This window comes from Dreissena polymorpha, chromosome 1 (genome assembly GCF_020536995.1).
Source record: "Dreissena polymorpha isolate Duluth1 chromosome 1, UMN_Dpol_1.0, whole genome shotgun sequence".
Classification (NCBI taxonomy): Eukaryota; Metazoa; Mollusca; class Bivalvia; order Myida; family Dreissenidae; genus Dreissena; species Dreissena polymorpha.
In genome coordinates this window covers 79,563,827-79,587,909 of record NC_068355.1, presented here as the reverse complement: position 1 = coordinate 79,587,909, position 24,083 = coordinate 79,563,827, and the positions used below count along the sequence as shown (strand labels likewise).

Genomic DNA, 24,083 nt, shown 5'->3' with positions numbered 1-24,083 from the left:
CAGATTCCTGTTAAATGTGGTTCAATATAAAAAAGTATTTCTTCAATGATCCCTCATTATCAATTCTGACTTTAAAGTTTAATGATATTGTAATTAATGAACTTTGAAGTCTGCAGTAAAATTTTATATATCATACAGTGACAATATGTTACTTCTATTTCAATATCTAACAAACTCACTGAAACCAACAGATATAGGATATTTTTACTTTATTAATACTTGCTTTAAATTAATAGCAAGTTACCTCCTTTTGTTTGAGTGACATGAAAGGGCAGATTTGCTTCATTGTCAATATCAGAGACATAACACCGTATGCATTTTATGCACTGCTAATCAAATAGATATATCAATAGATAAGTGAAATACTATGGTTACTACAATAGTAATAAAACTTAAGTAACAGATGTGATACACTGAGATAAAGAGATTGCCTTAGTCCTTATGTATTTGAGGCCGTTTCCATAAATAATAAAGAATTATTTCTTATAGCTTTAAAGATTTTTTTTTACAATAAATTACTTAAAAAAAACAACAACATATCAATTACAGAATAATGATTGATTTAATATCTTATTTAATTAAAATCTTCTTTTGTGATGTTTAAATTATATATATAATTGTATATTCTTGAAAAAAGTATTTATGATTTAGATGCATATTATAACATTATGGTGAAATAAAAATAAACGTATATGAATTAATATTGTGTTTTGTTTATACTAAATAATTATTGTATTTATCTTTATTTTATTTTGTTTTCAAAGTTTTTTCTGTCTGTATTATGTATGATTTAGATGCATATTATTACATTATGGTGAAATAAAAATAAATGTATATGAATTAAGATTGTGTTTTGTTTATTCTAAATATTTATTTTATTTATCTTTATTTTTATTTCTTCAAGTTTTTTCCTGTATATTCTTGACAAAAAAGTATTTATTATTTAGATGCATATTGTTACAGTCATTCTGGTGAAATAAAAATTAATGTTTTAAATGATGGCTGCTCAATTAAATAATTTGAGAAACCATTAATCTCATCAGTGTCATCTTACATGACAAATCCAATTAGTGGTTCATAAGTTGATTACACCTTTCTAATCTAATCAATATCTTGGTGGGTGTAATGTCCAGGCTTAGAGGGTGTAATGACCAGGGGTGTAACGTCCAGGGGGTGTAATGACTGGACACCAATCATATCAATCCTGCTATTTAGCAGCACATCATTTAGTGTTCGCACTCCACTTTTGCCCAATCTGTTTTTCATGAGGTGGATTTGGCACATCTATCTTTTAGCCCTATATCATGATAGTTCATCATTGAAACTACCAGGTAGTAGGTTCTGCCCCTTAATAAATAAAATATAGCAAAATATTTATGTATGATTGTGTTATAGTTGAAAATAATGACAATGAAAACAAAGGTCTGCTGAAGTATTGAATCTCAATACAATCTTAGCGATATTCCGATAGTCCAGAAACATATTTACTGAGAACATTTAATCAGTTTTCTTAAGCTGCAACCTCTTGGTCATGTCTGACAATTCATTGAAAATATAAAGTTTCAAAAGCATAACCACGTATTTGTGTAGTTGGTCGTGCTTTATGAGAAAGATATTGTTTTCTTTCTACTTTCTTTAGTTGTTGTTATGAATCTTAGATCATCATTGCTTTCATGTTAAAATTGATCATGAACACAACCATTAATATTGACATCCAAAAGTATAAATTTTGACAAAAATAGAAACATTTAAATATGTGCCAATAAAAATAATCAAATATACATTCTAATTAAACATTTTCCTGACATATGCATTAATGCTATCATTTCGCATGGAATTGTCATCGCTAACCTGTCATTGTGAGATTGCACAAAGATTTGCAACATAAATTTGATATTAGTTTTTAATACAACCTTGCTCAGTTCACAGTCTGTTAAATGTTAATATTGTCATTATAGAAAAAATCAACAACAAATGATAAATTGAGAAGTGTTTAAGATTTTTGCAACTATCCTTCATTCCTATAGGTTCGTGAATTCCTATTAGTTCGTGAATTTTTGTATGACGTAAGTTTTAAGCCGTCCGTGCACTGCACGCGTCCGAATTCGATACAGTTTCAAGCCGAATATATTTCTTTGTCAATAAAATCCGAAAAATGAGGACAAAGAATGTAAGAAGTTGTATTGTCACCATAACAATTGCACACACAATGAACACAAACATAAAATCCTTTGAAAAAAGCACCTTTTAAGTAAAAATATTTCCAATATACGTTTTCGAATAATCCGGGTTTCTGTGTACGCATTTGTCAAGGTAAGTTTACTGTACATTATCGACTCAGGTCGGCGTTGTCATATTTAGGAGGCCCGTTAAGGGGTTTATCGTATACACACGGAGATCAATTAAAATCTTATTAACTCCACGCGGATTTTTTAACGTTGTAGGCCAATCCTCAGAGATACCATGGTAGGTATAGATCATACGTCCCCGATATTTTGCTAAAAGCAGTATAGGATGTAAAGACGAAAAAACTATCGGTACGTCGAGTGGCGCTACAATAGTACATCCCCTATCAAACCTAAAGGGATAGGATTAGTGGACGTGTAGATCCTAACAAATTCCTAAAGGAGACCTAGGCAAACAGACACATAAACAGCGTCTAAAATCGTCGTTATTACCGCCAAAACGGCTCATACAAACATCATGATTGGTGTAATAGATTCATTAAACATGAAATTCCATCCTATTAGACCAACTTTGATTGCTTTTAATGAGAAAAACAAATGAAAAACTTATTTTAATTTACCTTTGACAAAAACCAGGAAGTTTATCCGAAAATTGTCACTGTCGACTGTGCCCTACTGTATTCATTGTTATTAAAGCTGAGGTTAATTTAAACCATGTAAAAATCAAGAGAATATACGGAAAATTAAAGTTCCACTGACTTATTTTAATTGGTTTAGATTATAGTTCAACGTTAATGGAAAAAAAAGTTGCTCTTGTTTTGACAAACTCCGCGAAACGGTAGTTAGAGACCGTCAAGTGAGCAACTTATTCTCGCATGAATATGTAAACAATAAAAACTATGTCGTAGCCAATGCTTAACAATTTTGATTCAATAATATTTTTTTAGACTTTGTATGACACTGTCATGTTATATAGTGATGTTCTGTATTTACAAGCCGGGTTATTGAGATCTGCAAAGAACTACTTTTATTGCGCACGCACTTTTAAGTGGTAAATCGGAGTTATACAAATTTGGTTTTGGCAGCCAGCCAAGTCAGCTCTTCTCAGAAATCGGTATCAGTACTATGGCCTAATGGCTTCGCCCCAGGCCAACAAGGTTAGTGCATTACGTTAAGTATTGTCCCAGATAAGCTTGTGCAGTCCGAACAGGCGAATAAGGGTCCCACATTCACTGAATTTTTGGTTAGAAAAACCCTCTATTATACAAAAATTCTTGAAACGCGGAAAGTATCCTCCCTGATTTGCATAATAATGCGGACTTGACAAACTAATCTGACACGACACTTTACCCATATGAGTCGTGTTCTGAAATAACTTGGCATAATTCATGTGCGGAAAGTGCCGTCCCAGATTAGTCTGTGTAGTCCGCACAGGCTAATCATGGACGACACTTTCTGCTTGTATGACATTTTTCGTTTAAATGAAGTCTATTATAAGCAAAAATCCAATTTAGGCGAAAAGTGTCGTCCGACAGGCTTATCTGAGACGACACTTGACGCACATGCATTACGCCCCTTATCTGAGACGACACTTGACGCACATGCATAACGCCCCTTATCTGAGACGACACTTGACGCACATGCATTACGCCCCTTATCTGAGACGACACTTGACGCACATGCATAACGCCCCTTATCTGAGACGACACTTGACGCACATGCATTACGTCCCATTTTACCAGAGCGCTGCTCATATTTAAACAAATATATTCGAATTGTAAACTTATTACATGATATAAGATTTCAACCAAATTGTATCATATTGTAAATCAACCTTCGCGCAGATTTGACTGGAACCAGCATAGCTGGATCAAATCCCTTCCTTCACAACCAACCACTTGATGATAGCCTAGCAACGTGGTAAAATCATTTTACAGTTGTTATGTTTACTTTTGTTTTTAGATTTCGGTAAATGATTTTTGTTATGAATCTAAGATTGAACACTATTTTCAAAATATTGAAAAAAGATGCTATTTTTTATAATATAATACTTAAACCAAACAATAAAATCCTACCAAATTTGGTAGGATTTTCTTGTAATGCGAGAGATCGTATGTGAGAGCAAGGAACGGAAACTCTGCGTGGAGATTGATTGTAAATATGCTTAAAACAAAAGTTAATAATATGATCTTTTTATCACATAATCGTATCATAGCAACACTAGAACTTAACAGCAATACAATACTTACATCACATAACGGTAATACGGCATATCGAGACATACGTGATGACAACTCATTGAATCTTCAAAATCAAACATATGCTACATTTCACGGTCTCACAAAGCAGTTCAGGATTCATAATGTTAATGTTAAATTCTGCTCCAAAGCCTCTTATTTCTGCTCAAAGATGCATACCGGTCCAACATAAGAAAATATATTACAAAGCAAACAAATAGTGTCCACAATACTACAAAAAACTCAGCGAGAGAAATAAGCGAGCGTACAAATGAATTGCATAAAAATGATTTTACTTAAGTTTCTAGTAACAATAGTCAATGCGATATAGGCCCGTATGGTGTATTCAATGCCTTATTTAATTGATCTTATTTAACACCCTACATAAAACAAAAATAAAATACGATACAATAAAGAAATAAAATAAACAAGACTATTGCCAAGCAATATATGTCCCCTCCCGGCTCCACCATTGTCAATTTTTTTAAATTGCCATATCAACCAGAATTCTTGACGTAGGGAACAAAATGAAAAGACGTGCATAATCTCCATATTGCCATTTGACCATGTTTCAAGTTTCATTAAAAAATATGAAGAACTTTTAAAGTTATCGCAGGAAACAGAAAAGTGTGACAGACTCACAGACAGACGCACAAGGCGAAAACCATAAGTCCCCTCCGGTGAAACCGGTAGGGTAAAATAAATAAATAAATATAATCTTGGGTATCGTTCCCCTATGTATTTACATCATGCCTATAACACTATACATTGGTCCCTTATGAACTGAGATCAGTTATCAATACTTAGCTAAGATTGTACCATTACATTTAAAGATTGAGTACGGTAGTGAGCTGAGAGTAAAGATAGCGCATACGATACGACATTTAATCGTGGATAAATGCTCTTAGTAGAAGACACCCCCACCCCCCCCCCCCCCACCCCGAACACACAACACCAAAAAAGCAAACAACAGGAAAGAAGCTGGATATTCCACCATAAACAAGGCATTTAACAGGTTTTCAGGGTTGTCATGACACCGTTGTGGTTGGACAGTGGCAGCAGACTGGGCAGAACGAACTCGTGTGGCGTTATCACACGCTCCGTCTTAAGGGCAGTCAATCCTTTGAAGAAAATATGATCAACCACAACGTTCAGCGTGGCAGATCCTATTTTGTTGTAGGGGTTCTCGTGTGGCCAACACAGAGAGCATTGCGTGGCAGGAAGAATATCGAAGTAAAGGCATAAGCGGTCGAACTCCTCTGGTAGATCGTCGTTGATGAACGGTCCGGTGGCGCCCCCAACGTTAAAGTCGCCCAGAATGATCAACGGTGCCACGTAACCGAAGTTTCGGATCAGCTGGTTGCGCTCGTCGATGCCTTGTTCTAGATATGAAGCATGGGTGCCGATCGCAATGTGGTCCATTTCAAAGTAATGTTCCGGGTAGTGAGTGTTGTGGGTGCAGACCACTTTACCCAGCTCGACCATGTTTGCTTCTAAGTATCCGCGCTCGATGAAACACCTCGTTTTCGGATGATACTCGGTGTAACCGGCCTCAGCGATTGGTAACTTGGAAAGAAGGAGCAATCCGGGCTCATTTACTGTAAATGAATCCGGTGTAGGAAACTTACTGTAGGCGCATTTTGGAAAGATTTCAAAAGGTTTAAGGAAGTTCATCGTGGCTACGACGCAAGTGATGCATTTCTGAGGGAGCTGTACGTAGAACGGAAAACAATTTTTCTGCAAACATTGGAACGTTTTCTCTGGTTTCTTCTTCATGCATTTGTTGTCAGAAGCACACCAAATGAAAAGTGACAGTTGCGCGGTGTCGCATGGTGGGTTTTCCCGAGCAAGTTCCTGGCTGGGAAGCACTCCCCCAACATGGATTTTGCTGAAGGAATATGGATACTGTTGTTTTAGCGCATGCGTCATACGTTCAACATCTTGTCCGATCCAGACTTCCTGAAGGCACACGAGGTCAGCGTCCACCTTTTCAATAGCCTGAATGATGGCGTCAAGGCGCTCAATGCGGTTGTTTTGTATTCCATTCAATGAGTGATCGAGCAGAGCGGTGTTGTATGTAATCACACGGCGCACCGGGCACGTCTGGTCAAGGGAAAGCACTGTCGTCCACAACGTGAGCATCGTCACGGCAAGAGTTGCAATCCTTTTCATAGTTAACGCTCTATTCAGTCGGGCCTCAACTGTAAAGTGAACTTGCATTTATTTTGCTTAAGGGGTGTTGCTGCAGTTTTGCTGATTTTTTTTCTATCTGATAACTTTTGCTCGAAATTTATATTCAAGTACTACATACAAATACTATATGAAAAATGAAATAAAAACATAGGGTCACCGGCCTTGTTTTGATTTTATTCGCAATTATATAACATGTACTTTTTCATTAAAACTGAAAAATCTCTAATTGCATAAAAATGATTAATAACCTATGAAATTGGCAATATGTAGATATTATATAAGCTAATATATATCATATACCATTTAATTAAACCACAAACTACCAAAAAAATGGAGAACACAAGTTAAATTTTAAGAAATTTAATTTTTATAATTTTTATGTCATCCAAAAAAATGTCAATTTTTTACTATTTTAACCACAAAAATGAAATTTAAAAAAGTTCCATCTAATAACTTTTTGCGAAACTGCTCAAATATGTTCATCTACGTATTGTTATCATAAATAACAAATAAAAAAAGGGGGTCATCGCACTTTTAACAGAGATTTTTTTGTTTAACTATCCCTACCGTCTATGTCGAATTTTCTACAATACAGCAATTAGGCGAAACCCAAGTACCGGTACATAAACTGTTATTGATATGCATAAACATTATATATTGTTTACAATCTTAATTGGGATCACAACGGCCCGCTAAAAAACACAAAACTAATACAATATTTAATCACAAACATAAGACCATACAGTATCAAACTCGACCTTAATCATCAATAACAGGGACTTGTTGACAAATTTCGGCATGTTTTGAAGTTTGTGATTAAATGCTTTAAATTGATTAATGTAAACAACAGGACAAAAGAGCTTCAGGAAAAAAAAAGAATGAAATAAAAGAAAGAAAAAAAAGAATTTAAAAAAGTTAACCGCGGCTGGGATCGAACCACTGAGTACCTATTATGAACCTACTCGGTCATTAATTTGTGATGATTCTGATGACAAAACTATTGGGTTGTGATAATAGCATCGGTGTTGCTATAAGTATATCCTCTGTTAAATAAACTGCCGCAACACCCCTTAATGTTGCATTTCTTAACAACAAAATGGGTCAATGAGTTAAAGAACCCTTTCCACGTGTTGGTACATTGACAAAATTGAAATAAAAAACTTGTTTCAGATTTGCAAATTTTCGTTGAAGTTATTATATTTACGAGGAAACAGTAATTCTGAACATTTACCATGCTCTAAAATATCACTTATATGCATCTTTTGAAGATTCAAACACCTCAAACTTATAAAGCGTCTTAACGCAAAACGGTTGAGTAATTTTGAGGGTTCTGTTGTTATCGTTATATTGTGTGACATTACAAGGATTGCATTTATAATGTATAAAACATTTATAAATTTAAAGCATATTTTTTTCTAACAAACTTTAATACAACCCACGATATGTGTAAATGTCCCTTTAATTAATATTTTGCACGATTAATTAGGTCTCATCTCAGTTATACCCGTTTTTTACGATATTGTAAGTCGTTGTTTGTTGTTTTTCAATGAGATGGACATGCTGGTCTGCAATACGCGCCAATCGCACACTCATCAAATACGACACATGTACCAATATATTGTGTGTATGTTTATAAAAAGTGTGCAGATATTTCAAGCCCAAAATGCTTTTTCACGTTAACATATTCGAACTAGGCTAAACTGCATGGAAGTGCTCTCTGTTAAATAAACATACGTTTACAATCACGAATGCGTCTCTAAAATATTCTCAGTCCGCACAGACTTATCAGGGACGACACTTTTCGATTTTATTTCGTCTATAATAAGCCTGTGCGGACTGCCTGTGCGGACTGCCTGTGCGGACTGCCTGTGCGGACTGCCTGTGCGGACTGCCTGTGCGGACTGCCTGTGCGGACTGCACAGGGTATCTGGGAAGACACTTAACGCACATGCATTAAACTCCCTTTTCACTGAGCACGGCTCACATAATATTACTGTCACGTGTCAATTATAAAATATAAATGATCTCGCCTATAAAGAATATACGTATCAATGATCTCTACTATAGAGAATAATATTCTTTTTTGAATATATACATGCACTATATGTATGATTTGTAATAAGTAGTCCATACACACCACCATATTTAAGCATTATACTTGCGTACACACGAATGCGACAATACATGTTTTAGTTAACCAAACGATATAACTATTAAGATAGAACAATACAATTTAATTCATGTATACATAACTTTAAAATTCAATACAACGACCAATATGGTCAACTTACCAGAAAAAAGCATTTTCCTCTATTTAAGGAAAGCACGTTCACGAGCCGTAGCGCTTTATCAACCCAGCCAGACTGACATCGTCAACCGTCTTCAGGAAGAATCAACATGTACATTAATTATAATTATTTCACACTTCAGACTGTCAAAAAATTTAACCGCCTAGGGTGGTTATTAAGCCAGTCAAACTTATTGACCAGTCGTGGTCAGTGAAGATTGACATTGTTGACATTTTAATTTTGTACGGCCGTTTGATTTTCTGCAACAAATGAATGGATGTTTTGCATTATAAATTAAAAAGGGCCCACCATTTTATAACAACACGTGCATTTATATTACGGTATGTTGCACTGCTTAGAGCAGTAGACGTGCATGGATAGATGTCAATTAATTTGCTCCGCTCTCTTGCGCAATAACTTCTTGAGTATATTTTTATTCGGCTCCCTTGGGGATTTCATGGCCAAAAAGGGAATAAAAGTAGCTAACAAACATCAAATAAAAATATTTTTATATGCAAATACAATGTCCATTTAACCAGGGCTGAGATATGGATTTTAATTTTATTTCAGTCTTCAATCATGAACGACAACTTCAATATAATACAAACGCAATTTGTTAAAATCCCAGGTATACCCGATGTATCTTTTTGAGAATAAGACAAAAAAAAACGTTAATTTGCAAATTTATTGATATTCAAAACTGACTAAATCATCTCTAATAAAAACAAATCCAGCACATATATGTATGATTACACATTTAGGGATTATATAACATTGCAATTATGCCTAAACTTAAATCATGTATCAAAACAATTTCGTTCAAATTACAATCACAATGTGATGGCATCACAAAAGAGAAAATGAAGACAATGACGTCATGCATCACATCCGTTTTCATTGTCGAACGAGGCATTCCGAATCTTCATGCGCACAAATATGTTGGCAACGGCCCTCACCTTGCATAACCTTTTCTTCTCTCTTCTCTTCTCTTTTGCAAGTTTCTTGCAGTGCTTCATTTTCCGTTCCACGCGATGCTCAAACAGTTTCTGGTGGCCTTGAAAATGAATAGAGATAAACGTACAATTGACATTTCCTCAAGAAAAGTTTTTGATTTCCAAAATTATTATGTAGATTTAATTTAAAAAAAATTACTAGATTGAAAAACTATCTATACAAGTTAATAAAGATCAACATATCTAGAATAAAAATTGTTATGACATATTTCTGGACTTAATATGTGGGCAACATGTATACTAAAATGTAATTGGGACATGGACTTTTTGAGTTTGTTAGAAGAAGAAAACAAGTGTGTGAACAATTACAGCGCTTATCCTAAGATAATAAATTATACTTATACCAGTGTTTATTAATGGCAGAAAAGATCAAGAAACATTCATGTTAAAGCATCTAACAGATGATGTACGTTTTTTCATGAAGTTGAATTTCTGCTATTTCATCTAACATTTTAGAAATCGATTTACTTGTTTATATAAGTTTTTTTACTGCCTGTTTCGTGTATCTGTGTAGATAAGGCTTTATAGCTCTATATCTTTTCATGGAAATTTACTTATTGCAAATACCGGTACTATAATATGGATCAGGGTCGACGTGTCGCAGAATTTTGAATGAACTGATGAATCTCTGCCGTATATACATAAAGTACATTTAAGTTAAGCAATTGTTATCGGTTTGTAGCCTGTGAAGTTAAATTAGGTACGCGTTTCCTACTCTTATAATCGTATTCGGGTTGCAGGATCACGCGACTTTGTTTGGGTTATCTCAATTAAATGTTAATGGATGCAAACACACCGGTAAGTGTTGCTTTTTTCCAAATAACTTTTGGAAAGAATTGTTTTAAAGAATTTAATATAGTGCATAAGATAGATGTGTATGCTGCTTATGACAATGTGGAATACATCAGAATTACTGTATTTTATGTCTGTGAACTGCACGATTATGCTTCACGAAACGTGAAATTGAGCATCGATTTCAGACGCATTCAAGGGTGCATTCTTATCGACACATACTGAAAAAACACTGTCTTTTATGCACTAAAGATTTTTGCAAATTTATTTCAATAACAAGAAATTTGCAAATATAAAAGTTCTTAATGTTGTGTTTACATTCTGTCCAACCCGTTTATTACCCCCTGAAACCCTGTTAATTCTTCCCCTGTCATTACTAAGAGCTGTTCACTCGCCGAGTCCAAAACGAAGTTGGCAAACAGTTATACTTACGTCTTCCGCACGCGCCGATTACGTGACTCCTGCGCACCTGTTTCCGGAAGTCTATTGCAGGAACAGTTGCTATTTTGACATCATAATATATAAATGTGCCAGTCTTAGCTGAAAAAAAAAACAACAACAACATAAGCGTGACAAAAAAGCAGTAACACTCACACAACATTAAAAACATAAATTCTACAAATCAGAACAGTAATTACATTATCTGGGTTTATCAACAACTAATGAATTAAAGAATGTTAAATTTTGCTTCGATATGATGTGACGCAATTAATATATTGAAAACTTGGTTATGATTTATGTCCCTTTCAGTATTTTTATTTAATAATGATGCATTTTTCCCGGAAACTTGATTGAGGCAAAATGTCTTGCCTGATGTTTTAAAATTATATTATGTTTGTTTTTGTTTCGAGCATTAAATCTGAGGTAATTTTATCGTGATTTGTATAATCCGAAAGTTGTTGTTACACAAGTTACTGTTTTATGATGCTCTCAATTATATCGATTTTTTTTTATTTAACGGGTAAATAAATGTTTTAAAATTTGTATTTAATATGAGTTCATGCGGTTTTTGAAAGATACGGTGGCATAGAGGTGACATTCACTTCTCTTCTTTTAAAATGCTCTCCTCTTTTTTCTATCTCATGGCCACGAGTTAACTATCTGGTGGCCACGAGATAGAAAAAAGAGGAGTGCCAAACTAAATAAAAGCGGAGTGCAATTAAAAAAAGAGCGGTGCAGTAAATAAAGGCAGAGTGCATTAAACAAAAGAGGAGAGAATTTCCGCTATCTCGAGATCCCGAGTTAGTCAGCCAATCAAATTTTGCGTTAACATGTGTAAATATTCTGTACGCATATATATAGCTGGTCAAAGCAGGCAATGCTCTGATATAACATAACATACAACTATTAGTACTACTACTACTACTACTACTACTACTACTACTACTACTACTACTACTACTACTACTACTACTGCTGCTGTTGTTGTTGATGTTGTTACTACTACTGCTACTACTACTACTACTACTACTACTACTACTACTACTACTACTACTACTACTACTACTACTACTACTAGTACTACTACTACTACTACTACTACTGCTGCTGCTGCTACTACTACTACTTCTACTACTACTACTACTACTACTACTACTACTACTACTACTACTACTACTACTACTACTACTTAAAGATCTTGAAGTCGTTTACTTTTTTCCAATCATCAAAGCGTTGCATGGCGTTTTGTTTTACAAATAGTTTTTGCATGTGTAAACATAAGCTCACACTTTTCTCCTTTCATTCTTTACACTTCGCAATTTTAGTATGCGCAATTGCTAAGTCTGGGTTTGAAACGAAGTTTGTTATACCTCAACCTAAAGTTCGAGTCAATATCATTTAAGACTCTTTAAACAGTGAAACATTATGTTCCTTTGAGAGAATTGACAATATATTTTATTATTTTGTGAATATGACTAAGCTAAGCACTTTGCTTATCTTTGTTCGAGCCGCAACGTTTTCTCTTGTGCTTACATGGTAGAAACTGCCAGATGTACACTCGTGCTTCCGTTGCCCTAACAACCACTTAAACACTGGCACTGCCTTTTCCTCCTAATTAGCACTTACTCTAACATTTCAGTATCTTATACGTATATACATGCTCTAACCTTGCACTAACTTCCACGTGTACACTTGCTCTTACATTGTTCTTATTGCCACATGTTCACTCATTCTTACCTTGTACTAACTGCCACGTATACACGTCCACGGTCCCACTTTTAAGAATGTCAAACGCTATAAAGATGTGCGTGTCATTTCTGTGTCTATAGATAAGCCTGTCCGATCGTTTGCCAAGGCAAATCCCGTCGATGATCTGATAGCCCGATGGGTCGGGCGTGGTGCTGCGCGTCGTCACTTGTGTCCAACTGACCACCAGAAGAAAGATCAGCAGTCTAATCATCATCCTCTGTTACCGGACCATCTGAAAAAAGGCTGTTCGTGTAACAGTTCAGCAATTTTTTTATTTTTTATTTTTACTCGAGTGTACCAAATGTCTGAGTCGGATATCATCAACTATATTCTAACCGATAAATTAGTGTAAACAAGTAAATAGTATTTTAAGTATTATCATACGCTATGATATATGTAAGAGTTCTGTTCCTGTACTAAACTTGTAAGTTTATAACATGCGCTATTGTTTGCATGGTTTTATTGTGCGTGGTAATTCAGATGTGATTATCAGTCATAACAGCCTATCCCTGTTTTTCCTCAAGGATGCGTTGTCTTGCTTTAAAATTGTGTCTTGTGTTAAAGGCTTCTCCACATTGACGTGTTTGTAACTACGATATCTAACGATTGATCGTGGACGAGGTCGCTGCAAAAAGTAAACCGATTAACCTACCGAAACGACAAGTCAATCGGTTACATTTAAATAGGGTACTCTTAAGTATGCTTAAATGGTACGGAGCATATACTAACTCGTACACGGCCAATTAAGACTTTACCCCAGTTTAATATCGGCCGAAAATGCGCTACGAAATACAAAAATAAACTCTTTGAGCAAATTACGCCTCAACATGCTTTTTTAGCAGGAGTTTTGATAATATTGAGGTCATTTTTCAGAATATTGACATTTACATTAGCATAATTAGTTTTTAAAAAAAATAGCCGGAATATAATCCGACAACGACCAATTAAGCGTTAATGTTCCCGGGTACGTTTCGGTATATTTTCTGTATCCCGGGTATATTTAAGTATACTTAAGCTCGATAAGTCATTGTCGGCTCGGGTACTACTTACATTTACCGCGGGTACTCTTAAGTATACTTTCATGTACCCAGGGTACGGTAAATATACTAAAACGTACCCGGGTAATTTAACGTTAAATCGGTCGTTGTCGGCTATCTTTTTCATTGATTATATTCACAAGTATGTCGATTTTCTGTAAAATGGCCTCTATGTTATCGAAACTCATACGCAAAAAGCATGTTGATGCGGGTTTTTTTTAAAGAGAAGTTTGTGTAAGATAATCGGTAGCGCATTTTACGACAACTGATTTTGGGAATGATTACAACTCGGGTACAGTCTAATATCGACCGGGTACGAATAAGTATATGTTGCGTACCCGGTGTAAATGTAAGTATACTTAAGAGTACCCGGGGTACATGTTAGTAGAACCCGAGCCGACAATGACGAATCGAGCTATACTTAAGAGTGCCAGGGGTACATTTAAGTATATTAAAGTAGTACTCGAGCCGACAATGACGAATCGAGCTGTACTTAAGAGTACCAGGGGTACATGTAAGTAGTACCCGAGCCGACAATGACGAATCGAGCTATACTTAAGAGTACCAGGGGTACATGTAAGTAGTACCAGAGCCGACAATGACGAATCGAGCTATACTTAAGAGTACCAGGGGTACATTTAAGAAGTACTCGAGCCGACAATGACCAATCGAGTCTAAATTGGCCGTTTTCGGCTAAAAAAATCAAATAATCGTGTCCTTATTTCAGTCAATATTCTGTAAAATGGCCTCTACATTATCGAAATTGTCTACCCATGAAAGCATCTTGAGGCAGGGTTTGTTCGATTAGAATTTTTGTTTCGTATTCCGAAGAGCGTTTTACGACATCCGATTTTAGGCGGGAATAAAAATCGGGTACAGTCTAAGTCGGTCGTGTACATGCTAATATATCTTCCTCATTCGGGATACATTTAAGTGTACTTAAGCAGTAGCCGATCCGGCAATGACCAATCGAGCCTTAGTAGTTTTGGACGACAGCTATCACTATGATCCATAAATATCAAAATAATTTGTCATGTGAGTCGGCAATGGCAATGTTTATATGTATTGAGCTTCCGCAAGCATTTAAACGTTAGCTTTCAGGAAGAAAGTTTGCTTGTTGGGTGTCATTTCATTTGCCCGCCTATGAGATGGGATCCGTACAACAGGATTATAATGAAAGTACATATCCGAACATAAAGTAACGTGCCTTTACGAATGATGCTCAAGATTTATTTGGATATTGATTTCAACGCGTTTAACTATGTTCTATGTTTAAAACTCTATACGTTGCACTAAACCAATTTATGCCTAGCGTCAAGAAAAAAGGCCTTGGCAGCGTAGTCTACGCTGTTTGTTTAAAGGAATTTCTGTAAGAAATATTCTAAATATAGAAGTAAATATACAAGCCATCCCTAATTTTAGAAATATATTGATCCAATTTAGAAGGATGGAGAGTCCACTAGGTATAAATGGGTTAATCGTAAAAGTCAATCCTAGCGATGAAATTGATAGTTTTGTCGTAGCCTATCACTATTGCGACGATAAACGCTTTGGAAAAAAGTTCGTCGAAATTTGTAATCAATATTATCAATATTAATAATACTATCTCAAATCATGCATATAATTATAAACATTAAATTATGTTAATGAAGCCAGCCATCGTTCTAATAAAACATATGTTAAAACATAATGAAATAAGCTATGATAGAATAGAAGATTACTTGATTTAAAAAATTCGACTTTCTATAATAAATGTAAACAAACTTTCCATAAAAATTAAACATGATATGTAGATATAAGTGAAAACGAACCTATCGTTGGTGTTTATCCATACATATAAGTGCACTATTTTAACCGTTTGATATGAAAATACGTTAGAGTCGTAGGTAGGTTTATGGCGAAATACTTTTCTTATCAGATTGTTTTGCAAATTTCAACGTGTCACAAACAGTTTATCAGGTTATTTACATGTTTGCTCTACATCAATAGACTCTCGGCCACGATTATGTTATTATAAGCGGCATTGTTTGTATGCAATTGAAATAATGCTTTGTTAGCCATTGATCAGAAAATCAATAATAACTTAATCGGATTCCGGCTATAGCGAAATATTTAACTTGATACATTTATAAAGGGCTGATATGCTGGTAACGGGTAGACAGTCAGGGGTCAGAATGTAATAGAGTAATGACTCAGGATTAGGGAGGTTTTGATGTCAGTGTCACGAACTGATTCAAATGTATCATGCTATCAATATGCTAGACGAGTACCTAGTTCTCATATAAAATTCATTCAGAAATATAACTGTGTTTATTGATCTCTAACATTGGAAATACCAAACAGGTATAACATTTATGCAATTGTCGTGTATTTTACAATTTAGTCCAACATTTTTAAAACTTAAGTAGAACAATGTAGCCATTCATTGTGTCTTAATACATTTACTTATATTAAATATGTTATCGATATATCGTGCTTGTCTGATTTATTTTAAATAACGTATACATGTGTATTTCTCTAATTTTGTGTAGTCGTGGACAACTGTCCAATCTATAAATGAAAGATGATAAATTCGATTATTGTTAAAATGAATAACTGTAAAGTGAATTATTGAATGATTGTTTGATTGAATGATTGAACGATCGAATGATCGAATGATCGAATGATCGAATGATCGAATGATCGAATGATCGAATGATCGAATGATCGAATGATTAAATGAATTTCCTTTGAAAAGTATGATGTGATAACACTATAACGCCCTTCTCCCACCCGATTTGTCCATTCCCCAGGACGTTGAACTAAAAGTATAGCAGTAACTTTTGAGCTACCGATATGTTTTTTTGTGAGCGACATGTAATTGACGTGAACCCTGAATTATATTTTATATAATATCGTTAAATTTTGACCTCTTAATTGTGACCCTGACATTAACCCCTATCCCGTGGACTTCATTCATAATTACGAAACCTGCGCAATGTTACCATAAAGCAAAGGCCGATTTAACTTCTAACTGAAGTTTTGACCATATACACTTGTGTACCAGTCTTTAAAATGAAATATACAAATCAAAGCGCTGAAGGCACCGAAGTTGTTCGCTTTTGCATAATCTTAGACGCAACTCATTTTTCAAAATTAGGTTATAGCTTTTTTTATCGCAAGTTTGCAATAAACACAACCCATTCAAATTTATAAGGAGTGTGTCTTAGCGCACAGGTCGAGTTGTGAATGCATTCAAAATCACATTAAATGAACATTGTTGGAATATCGAATACATATACATATACAATCAAAGATTATAATTTCATGATGGAAATTATCATAACACATTTTTTTGACACCGTATACAAATTCAAAATGTGCAATGGGACCTTATGACCTTTACATAACGCCAGCACACACAAATGAATGAATTCGAATATGTCATCTATTAAGCTGATTCGAGAGAAATCTTCTAAACCTTTGGCTACATCTATTCGTCTGTGCAGAGCGTAAAGAATATAACACTGTTCAGTGAAAGTAATTCCGGACAACTCTCTGCATGTTAAAATGACACATAGACACCAACTGTGACCCAGTTACAATAACGCGTTAAAATCAATCTCGCAGAATTTCAAGGTCACTAAATCGTCGGGGGAAGAAATCGATAAACACAGTTTTGCTTTCAAGATGAGAAAACAAACACTGCCGAAATAGTATAGGGTCACGATAAGAAGGAAATCGTTTCATTATCTAAGCACAACTGCTTGCCGTACTCGGTCAGGAAATCTTTCCTGAACGCCCGAAAAGCCCACCATAATGTGCCAGTGTGCTATATTTTCTAAAGACCCGCGTCATGCTTAAATGGGTCTTATGCCAAATGCGTCCATCATAGCCCACCCAACCTGCGCATCTTGAAGTCTTGTCAGGAGAAACATAACGAGACCATAAAACCTTGAGTGATTTTATAGCGGACAGCCTCGCCTCTGAGCAGACTGCACAAATGCGTAGGCTGGGCTTGAGCTACGCTGGCTGGAACGCTATAGGACCCATTTTAGCATGACGCGTCTATGACCGTGTGATTTGAATGTGTCGAAAGAATACTGCGTGTTTAATCAAATATTAATATACGATATATTTCGGTGAACAATGAAAACTGCGTTATTATCAAATATTTACATACGATATATTACGATGGTGAAGATATAAACTCACGCGGTGAATATATGCAAAAATGTGAAATAAAAACACAATAGTTTGTTTTCAATTTAATTATTAAGAAACGTAAATTATCAAACGTTATTTCAAGGTCAGCATTTACGCCGAATATCTTTTTTTTTAAAGATATTTCTTTGTATATTAATTTTAAGTAGTTTTTTTTATATTCCGCTTTAGCGATTATAAAGCATTTTGTTGTCTATAGTATACCTGTAGCTTTTGGTGACCTATTGTTCAACGTTAAAAATTGAGAACCGTGAAAAGACGCAAACTTTACCTTATACTATTGCGTCGTTATCGCCGGTGCAATTGAGAATACATCATGAATCGCCGCTACCTGTTGAGAACAAAAGAACTTTTCCAAAACATATTACAAGCACTATTAACGAGGAAGCCCAACAGACACGTGATAGTGTATTGGACTCCTCATATTCCTTCTTAATCAGCAGTAGTTTTATTTTTATGTTCTCCAGTCTATACTGGGGGGCATATTGTTTTCGCCCTGTCTGTTTGTTGGTTTGTTTGCGTCAAACTTTAACATTGGCCATAACTTTTGTAATATTAAAGATAGCAACTTGATATTTGGCATGCATGTGTATCTCATGGAGATGTACATTTTGAGTGGTGAAAGGTGAAGGTCAATGTCATCCTTCAAGGTCAAAGTTTAACTATATGGGGGACATAGTGTCTCACAAACACATCTTGTTTTTTATATATTAATAGTCTTAAAATTTCGAATGACCAGCGCTGCGCAAAATACCACGTGATTAAGACGTAGAAAATAGTGGACTTTTTTAATCATTCATAAACATTCTCTTCCGCGACACGTATAATTAAAAATTGTTTAAGGGTGTTTTCTATATATACGCTCCGTAAATTTTTTTTCCATTCAACACGATATTCACATTATGTGTCAATTTGTGAATAAGTATAGTGGACGAACTGAAACCACTGACATATATGGCGAACTCTTTCTCGGCGCAGATGCGGCAGTTATCTGATTTTGGGTCATTAGCAAACCTGGCTTGCAAAGCGTGGTTTTAACCGAAGTATTTCTCAAGCGAACAACTAAAAACAGAGAAGAAAAATGCAAATTTTGCGTTCTTTTAAGTATGACATTTATCTTTTACCAACAGGTCTGGTTTATATCCGGGACAGGCCGCTGTTGGAGACGTGTGAGTTTCCTTGCGCTTTTAGTGCCTGGTGTGATGCACTCGGTACAATGCACAGATATTTCTTTGGCGTCGGCAGGTACACACCGAATGCGGCTGTCAATGGCGATTGTGCTGGAAACCTCCGATCATTCGTCAGTGGAAGTGCATTATTGGACACTATTTCCACTGTGTTAATGTGGACAGCACGCGACTGAACAAATTTGTTTTCGTTTGGTCGTATCGTAACCGCCAACGTTTAAGAATATTTACATAGACATAGAAAATATATTTTCATCAAACAACCTCGAAAGAGTATATACTGACAATGTAATACCGTATTCTACACGCAAAAGGATAACCGATCAAGTAGAAACACTTATGTTTGAAAAATATAAAAACACCTGGAAAACATGTTTTAACAACGTAAGAGGCGGACGAAATAAATTAAGCACTTAATACGTTAAAACTAGTTTTGAGTCTGAACCCTAAAGTCTGTCTTAAAAATGTTATATTATATCAAGGGTAAAACGAAGTACTTAAACTAAATTTAGAAGCGGGGTTGCACACTTTACAATAAACATGCAGATAATTGGGAGTACCCGAACATGAACGGGCTTGCTTTCAATGCCTCATATATATATATATATATATATATATATATATATATATATATATATATATATATATATATATATATAATGACAAACGTGTGTTAACGCACTGCAATTTTATGACATAATCTTTTTTATCTCTAGATACTTCAGGACAATTTTGTCAGTTAACGTCTATATGAGTCCTTTGTTAAATATACTGCCAAAGCCTGCAATGACATTTTAATACATCGTTCAAACTGTTTATATTTATGATACTTTACACTTTTGTCTATCTGTACCTTTTAAAATGTTTTAAATTTGAATGCTGTTTATATGACAGTAAATCTGTCCATAGTCTCTTGTAACTCATATTGAGTGTTTTTGTACATTTTATTGTATAACATTTAACTAAACTATTAGGATTATTATTTCATTTCATAAACTGATTTATGTTTTAGTCTTTTATACAATTGCATGTACAGAAATGAGACTTGAATAAAAGTATCTGTCTGTCTGCACATTGGCTCCAGTGATACAAGAATAATGGGTAAGATGTATTTGTGAAGAGAAACTGCTTGGGCGGTGAAGCAACATCGCTACGATTCGAAAAATATGTTCTTTGATCATTCGTTTATATTATGTTAACATATACGTGTTTAATTGAAGGGCAATTCCTACTATAAAAATCACATTAAAATGACCGAAAACCAATATGCGCAAACCCAACACATATGTATGTTGTAAATAAATTATTGTACTGTGAAACCGATCAATTACAATAGTATTAGCTTTCAAGATTCCGTGCGGAAATGGAACTATTTCATGAAAGGAAAAGCAATGTGATCGAACAAAAATCAAAAGACATCGAGAAACAGAAACCTGTTTTCTAATCCGGAACATAAATATATGCCGAAGCCCACTCTGATGCATTTTCAACAGCTTGTAAGATTATGTGGATACACCAGGTTCTGGTGGATGAAGGGTGGACAGGCATGGAATGTGATGTAAAATTCGTAGCATACCCGTACACACCGGATTGAGATATAAATACAAATTGGACGGAATGACTAAGTGGTAACTATCTGCTCCCCTCACGAAATTCCGTGTAGGATTCCAACTTGTTTTGTAAAACAAATATATCGCTTACAAAGACGTTTTTGCTATGGACATATTATAATGTTTATTGAAGAATACAATATTAAACACAAGTTTTAATATGATTTTATGAGAAAATACAAAAATAAATGAGACGAATATTATCCATATAACTTAAGCTGACCCGCCAAACCGATATTCAACCATTTCTTTATAAAGGCGGTTAGGCAGGCTTCCATAAGGAAAGACACTTGGACAAACGCAGATATTGGGGCATTGTGCGGCGTTTATGGTTTACAGATGTATCTTTTTGGTATTTTGACATCTCTCGGATAAAAAATCAACCGCAATTGATTTAACATACAAGTTTTGGAATAATTCCAGTGTATTCCAAAGGGGAAATACTCATTACGAACAGTTTGGTATTATGTTAGATTGGGTTGTCTGTCTTACCAAAGATAATTATGCGTATGTGCAGGTATCTTAAATGTATTTAACTATTTAACATGTTTAACACATGTAAATACAACGTTATAAAGACATGGAATCGTTATTTTTTAATTTTAAATAATTATCGTGTAGACAGAGTAGTGTGACAAAACCATTTTCGGACTGATCTTAAGTAAGGAAAAAATAAAATAAGATTGTTCATTAGACATATTTTAATTGCAATGAACCATAATAAACATATCACATTGTTTGGAACTCAATACAGAGATTATTCAGATATCATCATATACCTTGCACCAACAACAGTTTACAAACACATGAAAATCACAAGTGAGCTTTGGAAGAACTGTACACCAGGAATATAAGTCGGATCAGGGGCACAAAAGACATGTGATGGCACATTTAGTATCAAATATGAAAACAAAATCTGAAAAGAAAACAAATACATAAAATATAAATGCAATAGCTGTAAATGTTAGATGTATTTAGATTAATATTTCATGGCTTTACAGAGTTTGAACTGTCTACATACTTAAAAATGTGTTGCAAATGTCCTTAATTGTAAACCTTTCACCAATTATAAAATACAGCAATAATTAAATGAGCGGGCTCTGAGAAAGCCTGGCTTTATGCATAAAGTGTTGTCAGAGATTAGCCTGTGCAATTTGCACAGGCTAAGCAGGGACGACACTTTTTGTGAAGATCAGGTCACCGTTCAGAAGAGATGTCATTTTAATGCAAAATTTCATAAAAGTGGAAAGTGTTTTCCCTGATAAGCCTGTGCAGACTGTGCTCATGCATTAAGCAGGGTGTTCCCAGAAACCAGCTCCAATAAATCTGGATATATCTGCACCTTGAATATTGAGTGCCAAACATGAGTATCAGTTATAAAAAAGAAAAGCATGTAATATTATCAGTTTTGCACTAATTCCTTGAACTTCTGCAATTTATCTTATTTGCACAAAACCCTGTTTGGACCAGATGAACATTGATTTTAATGGAAACACGAGATATTTAATTTTAAATCAATAAATCATTCACAGAATTCCTGTGAGACTGAACACATTAATTAGTTTCTAGGATAAACATGAATTAAACAAATTTGTTTTCAAATATACATATAACAAAACATAACGATCTTGTTAAAAAAAAACAGAAGATAAAGAGCTGATAACCTGATTCTCGTTTTTGACACATACCGATTATGTCTTTTCACAGACAAATTACTTGTACAGATATGTGTCTTGTTTGATAAAACTGGGCATAATACATGTGCGTTAAGTGTCGTCACAGATTAGCCTGTGCAGTTCGCACAGGCTAATCAGGGACGACACTTTCTGTCTTAACTTGATTTTCGGTAAGGAGAGACTTCCTTGTAACTAAAAATACCATAAAAGCGGAAAGTGTCGTCCCTGATTAGCCTGTACGGACTACACAGGCTAATCTGGAACGACATTTTGCGCACATGAATTAAGCCCAGTTTTCTCAGAACACGACACATATGAACACATAACTAACTGATAATCATGGCCACAAACATTGAGTACTTCATAATTATAAAACAATCAGCAAAACATACACTTAAGTTTTGTGTGTAAAGAATACAGGTAAAAGTGTAATGCAAAGGCAGCCAGATATGTTTTAAGATCTTTGATCTCACAAGGCCCTGAAGTAATGAGAGACAATTCCTTAAGAATGACAAACAAATATTGCAAATTAATAAACTTAAAAAATTGCTGAGCAATAAAGTAATCTTTCTTAAATATCTAATAACATTCCCTTTAGTTGCACAATTACTACACACAAATAGTAATTTTCTGCATACACTTGAGGGTTGGAATCACCTTTAAAATACCTGATAAATATATATGTGAAGTTGACACAACAATAATTACATTCATTCAGATTGTGTCAAATTGAGCCAAGATATATAAATAAAATGCTACACACTCAAGTATTTTCATATGTAATAAAGCATATTTGTAAACGGCATACTAGTAAAATATGTTATTTATACAAATATAAAATTGATACTGCTTCGTAAACATGTACTATTAGTATGAAAAAATTATATATGCAGTCGCATTTTTTGCATATCTCTCTCTGCATAGTTAATTATCAAAGACACATGGAATGTAACTAACAGCCTGGAGGAAATGTTCTTTTGTATCTATCTCACTAGACAACGATACAAGTTAGACAATCAAGTAATGCACTGCCATTAAATGAGCCTTGTTCTGAGAAAACTGGGCTTAATGCATGTGCGTAGTGTCATCCCAGATAAGCCTGTGCAGTCCGCAGGGAAGACACTCTCCGCCTTAACTTGATTTTCGGTAGGGAGGTTTATGAGGTCTTTTTGCACCTGAGCCTGCACAACTAACTTTGGGCTGCATTACTGTACATGACTTGTGCACCAGACATGAAACAAGAGCTGTCAGAGGACAGCGCGCTCGACTATTCGAGTGCTTGACAGTTTAACATCAGCCATCATGGGGAAATTGTTCATATTCAATAATATATAGACCATCTTTCAAAAATAAAAAAGGAAAAAAAATTTTTTTTTTTTTTTTTGGGGGGGGGGGGGTTGAGAGGGGGTATAATGTGGGGTGTGGTCATTTATTAGACGATGTTTCAAAAATAAAAAAAGTAAAAAAATAA

At 34.8% G+C, this 24,083-nt stretch overlaps 1 protein-coding gene across 1 annotated transcript; it reads right to left on the bottom strand.

The window, feature by feature from the left end:
• Nucleotides 1-9,575: 9,575 nt before the first annotated feature.
• Nucleotides 9,576-15,915, bottom strand: LOC127837148 (uncharacterized). Its single transcript, XM_052364011.1, has 4 exons — nt 15,748-15,915; nt 12,888-13,131; nt 11,142-11,249; nt 9,576-9,958 (listed from the first exon to the last, which is right to left on the bottom strand). Exons 2-4 carry the CDS (start codon nt 13,111-13,113, stop codon nt 9,780-9,782), a joined length of 513 nt encoding a protein of 170 aa, XP_052219971.1. The 5' UTR covers nt 13,114-13,131; nt 15,748-15,915; the 3' UTR covers nt 9,576-9,779.
• Between the last annotated feature and the right edge of the window lie 8,168 nt (nt 15,916-24,083).

Bases quoted from the DNA above. Each gene is read 5' to 3' on its own strand.
- LOC127837148 (XM_052364011.1), bottom strand. From the start codon at position 13,113: ATGATGATTAGACTGCTGATCTTTCTTCTGGTGGTCAGTTGGACACAA. The intron at 11,250-12,887 runs GTAAGAATGAGT...TTTTTTTTTCAG, and splicing joins TACGTGGCAGTTAGTACAAG to CTAAGACTGGCACATTTATA. The intron at 9,959-11,141 runs GTAAGTATAACT...TTCATTTTCAAG, and splicing joins AATCGGCGCGTGCGGAAGAC to GCCACCAGAAACTGTTTGAG.